This window comes from Scomber japonicus, chromosome 13 (assembly GCF_027409825.1).
Source record: "Scomber japonicus isolate fScoJap1 chromosome 13, fScoJap1.pri, whole genome shotgun sequence".
Lineage (NCBI taxonomy): Eukaryota > Metazoa > Chordata > Actinopteri > Scombriformes > Scombridae > Scomber > Scomber japonicus.
In genome coordinates, this window is record NC_070590.1 from 22127037 (window position 1) to 22142185 (window position 15149).

A 15149-nucleotide genomic window follows, 5' to 3' on the forward strand; every position below is an offset into this window, starting at 1 on the left:
AGAACGATGATCAGAACAAAACCATCAAATCAACTGTAAATACATCACATTGTGAATCTCATTGGCAGAAAATTCTAATTTGGCTGCATTTTAAAACTGAAAAAAGTTTCCAAAAGATCCTCAAATTTGGCAGTCGTTCAAGTCTATACATCTTTGTAAGATGATAGTGTAAATCCATAACCATTCAACAGTGTACTACAAATCTAGTAAAAATTTCTTTGATGTTTAACATCACATACAGTTGTAACTAAACCCTGCATCTCCTTTGTCTTCAGGTGACATCAGGACATTATACCATCCCAAAAAGGTAATTCATGGCCTGTGGCCTCCATTGACTCACTTCCATTTTTCCATTTCCCTTTACTGTCATATTGTCCTTTGAATATTGCACTATCATCATACCACTGTATGCAATTGGAAAAGAATTACCAAAACAAATATATCTATATATATATTTATTAACATACTCTTTTTGGGAATGGCAGAGAAGTGACACGTACTCTACCTATTTTCATGTGTCTTTGCTTTGGATATCACAACTGATGTGTTGCTATGTTACCATACAAATTGTTCTGGTATCCATTTGTTGAGAACCATTTTTACTATAATGCATAATAGAATTCCCAGCAAGCAGTATGAAACACAGTTTGTGATTTTGGCATATTATTTCCAAGTATATACCTGTGTTTTTTCCTGGTAACTCTCAATATATGGGTATTTCTCAAAACAATTACAGCACAGCCATGTATATATCTTCTGTTGAGGTTCTGTGTAACATAGACATCCCTCTTTGCCATAATGATTCTCCTCCTCAGCTTAGCTGACAACAGGTTTGTGCTTATTTTCACCAAAACGCTCTGTGCAAAGTACAACAATACAGTAGCTTCATCAAAATAAGCTAACAGTTTGAGCATCAATGAAAAATGATTCACAGTAATAAATCACAAAAGAGACAACATTAGGTTTGGCTTGCATAGCAAAGCAAAAGAAAGAGAAAAACATTACAAAATATATTTACAAATTATGCAAGTCCATTTTCATATTAGTCATTTTGTTGTGTTTTTTCTTCTTCATCTCCTCTGTGTGAATTGTTGTACACCAAGTGACAGAAAATAGAAGCGGACATATAACATACTGTTTACTCTTTTGAAGAGGGGGATGAAAATAACACTGTGAGACTAGTGTCTGTGTCTGTACATGACATTTACAGCTCTGCATTTTTATCTCGCACTTTGTTTCTTTGTCTTCATTCGGTTGCCTCTCTATCTTCCAAACATCATTCTGTGTCACTCACAGAGACAAAATCTCATAGCGCTTATAAACAAGGTGTCCTGGGACAGGCAGCAACTGTGGGGAAAGATGATTCACAAAGACTCTGAAAGAGAGGTAGACACAACAAAACAATGTTGAATCTGAGTGGCATTGAATATCTGTATTTTTATTTTACAGTACCAGTTTGGATATGGACATGATAGTTACACATGCTGTCGCTATATGCTTTTATTTGTATGCTGCGTTATTTCTGATTTATGACAGAAACATTAATCTGGGTAAATAAAAAAATATTTATTAGGGGATTAAGGATTCATAAAAATATGAAGGAAACATTCAGTAAAACCTACAAAATATTGCTTTCTGCAGCTACATTAGGTTGCATCCATTATGTGTAATGAACATCCAGACTCATTCTCATGGGCATAGACACTTACAGTGATCCCTTTTCTCTGTGCTGTTGGTGGGAGGATGCCCGTTGTGGGAGGGATCTGTGCCAGGTCTCTTGTGGGAACCCCTACTCAGGGTGGCCCTGTTGGATGTTGTTGTGCCGCTCCAGGAAGCCATATGCTGCCGCTCCAGCGTCGACACGGTCACCATGCACTCCTCGGAGGGGTCTGAAGCTGCAGCTGCCCACGAGCTGTGCATGCGGGAGCCCACGCTGTGCAGAGACTTAACGGCCGGTGTGTGGGCTGTAGAGTGGATGGTAGATGAGGGTATTTGGCAAGTGATATAAATGAGGCATTATGATAGAGGCACTTCTTGTGAAATTTACTATAGGAGAGGATTTTCTCACAAATAATGGCTGAGAGTCTAAAAGACTTAACTTACCATCTGTGTTGGTGTCTTTTCGTCTGGGTAGAGTCCCAACCTTGTCTGTCTGTGGTTTGAGACCAGTCAGCGGTGCCCTCTTGTGGCCAAGACTATGTGTCCCCTGCGCACCACGATCTGCTGCGCCAGAGCTGCCTGAGCGACGCTGCTGGGAGCTTTTACCTACAATTGGCAGGAGGAAGACAGTGATGAAGATAAAGATTTGACTAAGTGGGCTTGAACAAGTAGTCTTTGGCTCACATGCAGTGGGTCAAGCCAGACACTAAAGTGTGATGTGGATGTACAAAGTAATTAGTCGGATGTGCCTGCTGCAGAAAAAGTGGAAATAGTGATAACGTTGAAATCAACCACACTAAAAGATCTGATTAATTACTGGATTTTGTGCCAAGCCAGTATTACATACTCCTCACATGTGATGTCTTAAAAGGAGGCTTACAGATGATTCACACAATGTTTCCACAGATTTATATTTATGGAAATGAACAACTGTACATCTGAAACAATTCAAAGCTCACACAACCTGAACCACTAGTCAAGAACGTCATCTAAATAGAGTTATATTTAGTTGTTGTGAAAGGATTGAGTGAACAATGTCTCTGAATGCTTTCACAATAATTGAAACAATTTAAGCAATCAGAACTATGAGAGTTCAAACAGTGTATTCCATTTGATTAGAAACCCAATCCAAATCAGGCATCATGTAAGTATTTATTAACTCAGTGAAGTGTGCCTTTTAAAGCATTTAAGACACAATTGCAATGTGGTTCCCCTTGTGGAAAAACTGCCACCATGTTGGCTTTGTTCATGTTTTGATTCACTGGACTGAAGACATTACCTCAATCTGCCTGAACGCACTTCTAATACAAAGGTAATATGTGACAGCTTAATGAAAAATGACAATATGTTTGCATTGCTAATGGTTGTATATATTTTTAGTCACACTGACCTCTGTTTTGCTCTACCTTGGGGTATTAAAAGTGTTTAAAATACATATTCTCAACGTACAAGTCAATCTCTTAACCTGTCAAACAATGGAGTCTAAAAATGGTACAATTCAGTCCCTGTGGGAGACGCCTTCAAGTTTCCCCTCTAAAGAAACTCTTTCAGACAGAACCCTATTTATAAATGCATCAAATCTTAAATGTTAGTCATGTGAGTGTAAGCATTTCAATAGAGCCCTACTTAAGTTTTTAAAGTAGCTTATTTTATGGTTTTGATGTCTATTGAGAATGACTTCGAGTAATTTTAACAGGCTGTCGGAATATCTCTTGAACAAAGAATATTTACAGTGTCAAAAGTGTATGATTTGAATCTGAATTATGTTCATTTGTCAGCCTGTGAAACTGTTTAACTTGACATCATCTATGAGTTCTACATCCCCGGTGAGTGTCAATCACTGCCCCTGTTGGCTAGATAAACATTCTGATCTAATGTGTGATATCCTATGTATATATGTGTGTGTTTGTGTGTGTGTGTGTGTGTATGTTTGTGTAATCAAATAGGCTATTGTATGCTCTGATCTTTGTTCTATTCAGTGTGTCCATAAGTGATAGTTCAGCCAGCCTAAAGACCACAGTGTTTTCTGCCTCAGTGGCCCAAACCCTATTTTATTGGCAGACAGGAGGTTGATATTGGACGATTCTGCAAAACCCTGGAATGTGTTAAAAGGTCACGTTTTTGAACCAATCAGTGTCATTGTTTGTTTGTTTTTTCTTTCTTTTTCTTCATTCCTATAATATCTACAAGGCAAACTACTGTAGATTAGAGTCATATTACAGCCAGACACTATTTCATCCACCAGCTGGATGTCCACACATTAATTTTTCGCTTGCTACAAAGGCAACACACTTCTTTCTGCACTGGCACTGAACATTGTCACAGGATTAAATCATGTACTGCAATATCTTCCAATATGAACATAATTCCTTGGTATATTGGGCTGAGGTGCTGCAGTCTGTATACAGGAGGGGAAAACCTGGGTATGCTTTTGTGTTTGCCTGCTATGTATGGGTTGTATGAAAGGTGCTATGTAAATAGAAAATATTATTTACATGAAGTACATGCATGTGAAATGTCTGATACAATTGTAACATTCTTACAGAATTTGTGTATATTGTTCCTAATGTGTGTTATTCCTATTTCTTAGTGATAATGGGAGCTATCATTTTAAAACAGCATTATATTTTATTGAAAAATGTACCTATATAACACTTTTCTACATTTCTGATTTATTTGATATAGTTGAAATTGTTATTGATATATATTCATACATTATACATGCCCATATCATGTTATTTATGACATTATTATTTATCCATATTCATTTTATACAGCAGAACTGATGTTGTGAGGAGTCAGCCTTCTTACTGCCAAACATGGTAGTTTACTCATTTAAAAGCAATAATAACTTCAGTAAAATTAGTTTGGACTTAGTCAAACATACCTGAGCTCTCAAGGTTATCCATGCTGTGACCGGGAGTGTATTCAAAGCCGCACAAATTCTTTGACACCACAGCGTATCTTTCATCCTCCTCATCCTCATCATCTTCAGAGAGGAGTGTGCCTCCCAAATCAGAGCCCAGTGTGTTGGACATGAAGTCCATTGGAGGGATAGGGGTGTTGGACACGCTTGGGCTGCTCTTCATGTGCCTAATTAATTGTGGGGAAATACTGCATATTAATGATCAAAATATTATTTTTTTAAAAAGCAATGCAAGAAGGGAAAAAAAGCAAAACAAGCTTTAGAATACAGAATTAGCACATATTCAAAAAGGCGGAGATGGAATGTGTGAGGACTATGAATGCCTGCCATGATTTCACTGATTACTTTCTCAGTGCTGGTGCGCGTTGTGCTAACACAATGGAGTTGTAATTGGACTGGATAAAGGATATCTGGATGGGCAGGGCTGTCACCAACATGCCTGTTATCTCCCCCACAGCTGTCCTCCACGATGGCTCACATCCCGCCGTAGAGGAGATGCATGCATAATTACCAACTCTATTTACTGATGTCAGAACAGCATGTTAGACTAAACCCAGTCATTACCCTCCAACACGTGTTGCCACTGACTTGTCAAGTTTTCCAATGCTCCATCAAAGGTGTAATCAATGGAGAACTGTTTTATTATCGCTCGCAAGGAACACGGATGGCAGCTTCGGGCTGACACATGTAAATAGCAGCAATATAAGACACTCAAATATTGGCCATTGATATGCAAACTATCAACAGAATGAAATTACAGGTATCTATCCTACTACGTGGAGTGAATGAATCTCAACAAAATTGCGATAAACGCTCCCAGAATAACGCTTTCAAATTAAATTAACCAGAAAATGATGGAAGGAAGGTGGTCTCAGAAATGCAGTTAACTGGAGCTCCTTACCATGCCTGCTTGGCTACCTCATACTGGTAAGCTCTGGTCAGCTCATCCAAGTGGGCCTGCAAAATGGATTGCATTTCCTCGTGGTGGGCAGAGCCGAGAGAGGAGGATGAGGGCTGGCTGAAAGGAGCTGCTGCCGCTGCTGCCGGCGAGGATGATCTTCCTCTCAGGGGGGGAGTGGGACCTCTCTCCTCTTCTACCTCGTTGTCCAAATTCTGGTGGCGGTAGGTCTGGACAGACATGGGTGGAGCCCAACTGTTGCTGTCGTATCTAGCATGTGGACGAAATGTTTCCTTGTTAATCACCACATTGACTTAGCCAAACAGATTGATTGCATACTTATGTTAAATCATTTTGACATCACTACTATTTTAAGATAATCTGCTCTGATCCTATATGGATTGTACTGTAAATGTATATACATTTTAATAATTGTTTACATTTTTTCATTAGAAAGTCAAATATGTATAGCAGCTCTAGTTTTGTTAGTTTTTTATATAAGCTAGAGGCAGCTAGAGGTCTATATTCTTATTGTGTGAAGCTCTTGTCCAAACTCCCTGATGGGAAACACACACACACACACACACACACACACACACACACACACACACACACACACACACACACAGGCCACAGGTGCAGGATATCGTGACCTCTGTGTTTCCATGTGTTTCTTTGCGTCAATGTGTTTTTGTGTTTGTGTGCATCTGTTCCACATGAAGAGATTGATGAGATATGAATGCATCTTACCCTCCGTGGTTTTCCTGGGGGTAATGGTCAAGGTCAACCTCAGTACCAGGGAGAGGGTGCATGGGTGGTGGAGGCAGGGGCATGTTCGCCCAACATGTCCCATTAGATTTAGAGGTCTTTGTTCCACCCTTCACCTTCTTTTTCTTCCCAACCTTTGTACCTGAGGGTAGGCAAAGAGGGAAGGAAGTTTAGTGTTCTCTACACAATGCTAAGAAATCCCTGGACACACACACACACACACACAAATAAATGCTACATTTCATTCACACACACATACATCAGCTGCCTTGAAAGCTATCTTCTATCATTCTCTGCTATCTGCACGTTTTCAAACCTGTCTCCCACCCAGTGTTCATTATTTCTCTTTTTTGTGTGCTGACAGCGAATTAGGACTTTTTCTAAATGTTGACATTTCTTAAAGAGGCATCAAAACCTGCGGCGACCCACTTTAAGTTGCTTCCATACTGCTTCCCCACTTGCTCCACTTTATCTCTGGTAAGCCTGACATTTAGCTGAGCGCACAGCCTATTGTGCAAAAGTACAAAAGTACAGACAGAAAATGCCTCCGTGACTATACTAAATGTATGAACACTGCATAAATAACTCGGAACACTGAAGGATTTTCCGCCATCACTAATCAAGTTAACCCAAAGAAATGCGTCATGATTGTGTGACATTTCTGGGCTAGATAAACTCCCAGGGTAGAATTGTGATGAAGATAGAAGAGTAATTAAGAACATTATCCTTAGGGTCTGTTTTCAGTGAATATGTAAATAAATTCCCTCCTATCCACTTTGCTCTTTCCAAGGGTGCTGGAAGTAGGGGCTTAGGGGCCATTGGCCCCCATACTTTACCCTCCTGCCATAATCTTTTCAAGTTGAGATTCACTTTATCCCTGCAAATGCCCCACGATTGCAAGATATATTGGGTAAAAAGAAGTTTCAATCATTCCTGTCCACTGTAAGACATTAGGGAAAATAAAGCAGGCAAAAATAAAATGGGAAGAATATTTTGCAAATTAAATCACTGTTTAATCAGTTTTCTGTTTTCTTAATTGGATTCTTACACCCATGGGCGGTTAGTTAATTTCTGATATCACACTGAAATGACAGGTCCAAAACATTTCTTTTTTTGAGTAAAGCCAATCGAGGTGCTCCCAAAATTTTATTATAATTTATCACTGAATATGGTTTTGGCTGCTTACAACACAAGAACAGGATCATTTTTGTTACCTGCTTTTTGATAACTTGTATCTTCAAGTTGGTCTATTTGTGTACTTGCTGTATCTACACGACACACCCACTTGGTTAGGGTTAGGCATGAGCAATGAGATGGTTAGGGGTCGGGGGGGGGGGGGGGGGGGGGGGGGGGGGGGGTGTGCAGCAGCAGTAAAGTGGGCGTGCCATAAGTTGGGTGTGTCATGTAGGTCTACAAGACTGCAGATAGACCTTCATAGGTTTGGAGAAGTGAACAAAATAGTGTGTATCTAATCCAACAAGCACTAGTTAGCTGCTTTGTGTTTGAAATTAGAGATTAGCCACCCTGTTGTGCAAGCAAGCGATAGTTACTTCACAAAAGTGAGTCTTCGATTTATCTACCACCACACACACTTTTTGTCCCCCACACTTCTGAAATGAATCCCCTGGCTCTTTCCCTGGTTCAGTTTACAACTCCTTTGCTAGTGCTACAAAAAACTACAACTTGTCACTTTATCACAAAATGTTGATGTTTTACTGATGCAGTTCACCGAGAAAAAAAAATACACACACATGCAAATATCACACACACACACACACACACACACACACACACACACACACACACACACACACACACACACACACACACACACACACACACACAAACCCCAAAGCATTTAGCTCTATCTTGCACATTTCATCATGGCTCGTACCACTGCCAGGGCATCTGTCAGTTAGCGAGTAGCCCAGGTTTGCCATTTCCTGCTGGGCTTGGAGAGAAGCCTTCCAGCGGGGATCTGGCCTGTCCACAGCCAGCTCATGGAAGCTGTTGGACTGGAGTATCTGAGTGGTGGCGTAGGGGGTGGGCTGACTGCCTCGCGCTGGGCTGTTGTAACCTGCCTTCCCCATGAAGTCAATACTGCTGTAGATGGCACCATCAGACAGCATGGTGCCCGTCTTCTCCACCGCAGCGGATGGTAAAACATCTGAGACAAAGGAGGATGGTGACAGAGCGGGGAGGCAAAGGGAAAAAGGATCATGGAGAGATAAGTTGACATGAAGTTAACGATCTTTAAGGTCATTAACACTCCCTGCTGCTCTGGCACTCTGTATTAGTTAAATACAGGTCTCAAATGGACTTGATATAAATGAAAGTGATTATCTACAACCATAATTAGCATGCAACACGCTGTGGGAGACTGGTGGAGTGTTCACAAGAGGGATACTCAAACAGTGCTAACCTTCAGCTCTACTGTCTTGCACACATAGGGCCTGCAGCTCACCAGGGTTCCAATGAGCTTAGAGAACACGCAAACACACAAATACACAGTGTAAACCCTTAAACCTGAACTATCAAACCCATACAACCTCACAAGATGCACAATGGCAGGGCATGAGGAAAAATGACATTAAAAGAAAAATATATTTAAACACTGCACATTTAAGCCAAATATCAGGCTTGTCAAATCAAATTAGTGAAGTATCGCCCTCAAAGGCTTTTTTAATTTCTGTGCATGTTTGTTTGTGTGTGCGTGCTTATGTGTGATGTCCTGTCACTGCGCTTCCCAAAGGATGAACATCAAAACTGTCGGACCAGGCATTGCTAAAAGTGTATTTTCCACCACCCAAGCCTGTTTATGATTCTTACCTCCTCGGCCAAAGTTGTTGCCACCCTTCGGACTCCCTAGGCCCCCATTAGCTGGGAGGCTTGTGGAGGGCCAGGAGTCAGCCAACCAGGGAAGGCCTGGATCACCCGATTTCAACAGCCCCGGACGGCTGAGAGAGGATGTTTGTAGAGAGACAAAGAGAGGAAAGGGGGAGGAAGACACAAAAACAGTGACATAGTTAAATATCCACCCTGCATCATAACACTCGTACTGCTCATTTTTTTCTTGCTGCATCAACAACAAATTGATGTGAAAACTCATTCAGCATATTTTTGCCTGTGGAGCAGTGCACAGGCGACAATAAACAACAGAGAGACATAAAATGGCAAGTCTATAAATCAGACTTCTGCCTCCCCCTTAACTCCACCACCCCTAACTCTCCCCGGAGAAACAAGGCAGGCCTAAATACACACTAAATCCACTTTAGAGCCTTAGCACAACAGAAATTTACATTTTAAATTGAGAATCATGGACAGCCTCTGGCAGAGCAGCTTCACTGCTGCACTGTCTCCATGGCAACAGAGACAGCAAAAGCCCATTAGGTGGTTTAGGAAAGCTACCGTGTCATTTTGTCTCAGTGAAATACAGCAGTCATGAATACAGGCTTTGACTTCAAAGTAGGGAAGTTGTGGGCGGCAATTCAGGAGGAAAAAAAAAAAGACAATTTACAACCACTTCGTATCAGCTGCTGTAAAAATGGCAAAACATCCACTTGCCTCATGCATCCTGCTCGCATATGTTTACTTAATGTGCTACCACACAGTGCATTTTCTACTGTGCCTGATTCACCAAATGCCAAGGGAATTGTTCACAGCTGACTTGGTGATGGCTCAAAGGTGTTCAAACAATTACGTCAATAATTTCCATTTTAGAATACACAAGCATATACATACATTTACATATATTTACTTAGAAACACAAGCCAACACCAATAAAATGACACATATGTGTGTATACACTGCGGGGAAACACATAAAATGGCTCAGAAAGAAATGGTTTATTTTTAGTCCATTATTTGCAACATTTGTTCTGGCTCTGGGCTTATCTGCTTGCTTAGGTGTGACAAAAATGAAAGAGGGAAGAGGGAGGAATAAAAAAACAGAAGAGTGCCTTCATTCTTTCCTGTTCTGCAAAGCTAATTTGTCTCCTTCTCTTGTTGTTTCAGGCCACTTTGATATCCAGCGGACACAAAGATAGGCTTCGTTTTGGGCATTTTGAGCAGAAAGGAAACGCTCATGGTCACTGAGTGGGGTCTCAAGGTCCAACATCTTGTTGTTCCATCCCCACATACCACCCAGCAATGTGTACTGTATGCCAAGCGTTTGAAACAGCCACATTCATCACCTCTCCCCTCCCCTCCCATGACCTCTCTCTCTGCCAGCAACCTTAGATGAACTGAGAGAGAGCCAGTGAACACAACAGTGGCCCACCTGCATTAATTGGCCGCACTCACTTCAAAGGAGTGATTAATGATTTCATCAAGTATACATCAGTGCAAATAATACGCTGATATGAGAAAGCTTGGGGAATATTGGAACATGTATGCAAATTCTATTCATCATGAAAGAAGTCCTCATTTCAGGTATTACAATGGGCTCTTGTCATTGAGAAGGCAGACTGACTACACTGTGTGGTACATAAATGTCAGTTGGAAAGCTCTAGTTCTAGGTTTCTTCTTTTTTTTTCATAAGTTAATTTAAATTCTTACCTTCCATTTCTGATCAGACCTCTGTCTCTTTGGAATGTAACTTGTGGAGGAAAGAGAGAGGACAGAGAGAAATAATAAGAATTAAACTGCAATTATTTTGTCTGAAAATGTACGGCACCACCATCAATTTGAATGAATGATATATTACTGCTGTCAAGAATGTAGGCAGCTAAATTACTGTGATATTTTAATGTATAATGCACAACGTAAGGTCATACCTGCTCGAGTAAAGGTGAAGGACTGAACTGCAATTCAATAAAACAGGGAGAGTGGTCACATTAAAAGGCAAATAACGTGCCTGAAATCATAAGTACATGATCGTCATCATAATCTACATCTCATCATAAAATCATGGCTAGGTGTGAAAATATGGATTGGGTCATTTCGTCTTTACTTTGTTTGTTCATCTGTCACTGGTGGCATGTCAGCACGGATCAAATTTTAATGATACTTGGGGGATGATGCATCTAACTGCTGCATTTCAGCATTTTCCTGAATTACACTGATTGTCCTTAGGGGTAAAGTTCAGATGAAGGTGACTCATTTGACCCATATTGCCCTGAGGCATCTGCACCATCATCATATTATTTATCCATATTCCCAAATACAAATTGGTGCATGACAGCTGATTTAAAGAGGAAAAAGGAAAAAGAGGTATATTCTAAAATAATATTATCTGACAAATGTGAAAACCTCAAACAAAAGTAATTAATGTCGCAATCAAATATTTAATTAAGCTAGTGGTTAACTTTGCAGTGTAAAGTAAAATAGAAAACATTAAAAAAAAAGAACTCTGACAATATTTAAGACTCTTACTCATCCATGAAAAAATGTCAATAGTTGTTTTTTTTTCTCTCTAAAATGGAAATGTGATGTTTTGGAATTAAACTCCTCAATTTGTTTTGAGAGAAAGGATCAGAGCAGCAGCACTCAATCATGTAAATCCCCATTGAATTAGGAAATCACTGCGGTCTCTCCCCAAGTCACCACAATGAAAGCTGCAATACACATTATGATAATGGCACACAGCTATATGCTTGACTCACAGAGGGATAAAATAATATTTCATACCTAAACCTAGACGTGCCTTGTGTTAATGTGCAAACAACACCAGCCATGGTCTGATAATGGAAGGGGATGTTAAATTACTTATCTCGAATGAATGTATTAGAGTGTTGAGGTGCGATGCTGATGAAACTCAGCACAGTTGATGCACATCAGTGCACAGTGAATTAAAGTAAATAGGGCCTATTTCCATCTGTGCTGCATATATTTCTTTTGTTCTGTATTTTAGCCAGCTCAAATGGAATCGCATCTGTGCTGACATCAGTTTTCATTGGAGAGATAGACTTACTGGGCTTTGAGATTCTGTGTTGATGCAGAACCATGTAAATTGATTTTTTACCTGCATAGTTGCTGAGTCCCTTCCTTTTTTTCCTCCTCCAGTACAGCCAGGCACTGAAGCCCATGAGGACAATCCAGCAGGCCCCTCCCAGGCCAGCAATGAAGGCTGGCTGCTTGACCACATCTGAGATGCTGTTGTTACCTTCCGATCCCGTCATTACATCCCTCTGTTCTGCACCTGGGGGCACCACACACAAATACACAGACACATACACACACACACACACACACGTATACACACACAAAAAAAATAAACACATGAAACAAACAAATACATTAATATATTTCATTAAACTCTGTATTTAACTCATTTTTGACTTGAAATTAAATAAAGGCAAATGTAATGTCTTTTGCGTTTCTCAACTTACAACAAAACATGTAAATCAAGCAAATGAAGTACAAAGGACAAGAGATGTGCAGAAATATCTGATAGAAGATGACAGTGAGAATAAAAAAAACTGATTTCCAATATTATTTGTCTAATTTGGTTAAATCACCAAGAAACGTTTACAAATGAAAAAGAAATCAGTCAAAGATATATTGTTCAATTCAGTCAGTGGGGAACATGAATCAAACATCAAGACACATGGACCACAGGAATCTCTAAAACATGAGACTGTGAATAAATGAAAATAAATAAAAAATAAATAAAAAAACACAGAGGGCAACTGTGGTAAAAAATAAAAAACAGCATCAGTGCATCCAATATGTAGGCAGAGTTAATCAATTCAGCAGTGCACTTATCAACTTGAGCTGCAAGACACGAGATTGACAGAGCAGGTCTGACAGAGTTTGATTTTCTGTTGCGGCTACTGTGCTGTGAAATTAGATTCACAGTCTCCAGCAGGAAACCCCCTCCCATCATTAAGCTTGAGTCCACAGGCCTGTGTTTCCCTTTCTCTGTGCGTTAAGGGTGTTATTATCAGTCAAAAGTCACAGATGAAGAGCATCTGGCCTGGGCTCCAATATTGATTCTGGGCTTATATACTCTGAGCATCCTTTAGCTATTTGATAAGATGTGATAGGCTGATAAGCTCCTACAAAAACACTGTCTACTTTGTTAGCGCCAGCTGCCCACATACTGAAGAGGATTATTGATATGCCTAACAGTACTTGGCACAGTGTTACCAGACACTACACTTAATGAACCGCTATTGATTTCTCAGTAGACGTCTGCATTGTAAAGTGCAATCTTCTTTCTTCAAGTGCAATAAATTGATAAATCATTTTTCCAGACCTCCCAATATGTGATGGAGACCTTGGTTCCCCATTATGAGGTCATTTTATTTGACTTCAGTTTTGGTGTGTGTGTGTTTTTGACTGTGTGTGTGTGTGAGTACATTACCCAAGATGATGAGCTGGGGCTTGCTTTTGACCCCCACTCCTGCACTGGTGCCTGCAGCTACCTCCACGCGGTACTGCACTCCTGCCTGCAGACCCCCGACAACCACTGAACGGATGGTTGCGTCCACAGACTTATTGACATGAAACCGAGTTTCGTTGGCCAAACACCAGATCTGACAAAGACAGACACGCCAGAGAGAATTCATTGTAACGCCGCACAGTATATTACTAAAGTGTATCAGGTGCAGGGCTTGAGTCTACCTTGTATTCCTGGATGATGCCGTTCTGTTGGTCTGAGGGGGGAGGGTCCCATGACACGCTGATGGACGTGCTGTTATGGCTCCCTACTGTCAACACTGACACTTGCTGTGGAGGCGCACTGGGTGCTGATAGGTCACGGGGGGTGAAAATATGAAAGAAACAAAGGAAAGACAAGAAAAAATAGAATGAAATAGAATAAATTGTTTTGACCAGAGAAAGAAGTGACTCCTGAATTTTATTTTTTATTACAGAAGGATTTGTCTCACCCACTACCTCAATCCATATTCACACAGCAGGACATACAAGAAGGTATTTTCTAAACCAGTGTAGCAGATGGTACTTCATACCAATTTTATATCTAAATGGTAAGTTTTCTTTGTATAACTGGGATGCACTGAGACCTAAAAATGCACATTTCTTCCATGATATTGAGTTCCTTATTTTACTGGCATCCTAAATTACACACTAAGCATTTGAGGTCCAAATTGTGCTTTACTAATTGCACAAATGATAACCATTCCAAGCAGACCACTAAGTCTTTATATGAGTGGAATTATCTCTGCCAGGAAACTAACATCACTTCCATAATGGATTATCACTATAATAACTAGGTATAAATGCATCCAAAGAAGCAGCATTTCATCTTGCATATCTTATCTAAATGAAAATGGTTGATCTCCATGTTCTATTATGAGGGTTCGGGGATTGTTTATTGACAGGATGTGGAGCCATGCCTCACGGTGCCAAATTCAGACTCCAATTTCTTAAAAGTACCAAACTGGCCTGATAACCTGCATGGACAGATCGGAGATTTAAAGAGACTGCAGGCAGCAGGAGGCAAACACCATGTCTATGCAACTGAGCGAACCATCATCTCTCACTGGATGGACTACACAACCGCTCTGGGCACATACTTTCCCTCTATTCTCATTAAAACCACCATTATGTTCTGACTGAGTGGATGAAATAACTACCTTTGAACCCAATTAAGAACGTGCAAAATAATAAAGCTATCTGCAGTGAATCCATGTAAGCAAGACATTCATATCCACAGCAGTGCTTAGAGGCCAAAGCAGGTGGGCCATGACGGGATTGTCGTATTTGCCACCTGGTCAGACAGCAACATGGTTACTGTGACTTGAATTCTCCAGATGGGCTTGGTTCTGTAAATGGCTGCAGAGAAATGTAATGAACGTGTCTCACTGACGCAAATGCAATGCCTGTATTGGTAGATGTTAGTAATAAAGCCAGGTCTGTCGGTCTGCGCCAGTTCTGAAGCTGCTGTCTGCCTTTTTTTTCTTTTTTTTTGAGTTGGAAAGATGAAACAAACCTC

At 40.5% G+C, this 15149-nt stretch overlaps 1 protein-coding gene across 1 annotated transcript in view; it reads right to left on the reverse strand.

Annotated features, from left to right (window-relative positions):
* Nucleotides 1-5482: 5482 nt before the first annotated feature.
* LOC128370838 (roundabout homolog 2-like) overlaps nt 5483-15149 on the reverse strand; it is an 82049-nt gene continuing 72382 nt past the window's right edge. The window contains exons 15-22 of the mRNA XM_053331008.1: nt 13817-13941; nt 13557-13728; nt 12213-12389; nt 10808-10847; nt 9081-9208; nt 8146-8418; nt 6234-6393; nt 5483-5753 (exon numbers count right to left, since the gene is read on the reverse strand). Of these exons, the coding sequence (XP_053186983.1) occupies nt 5483-5753; nt 6234-6393; nt 8146-8418; nt 9081-9208; nt 10808-10847; nt 12213-12389; nt 13557-13728; nt 13817-13941 (1346 nt within the window). The remainder of the gene's footprint in view (nt 5754-6233; nt 6394-8145; nt 8419-9080; nt 9209-10807; nt 10848-12212; nt 12390-13556; nt 13729-13816; nt 13942-15149) is intronic.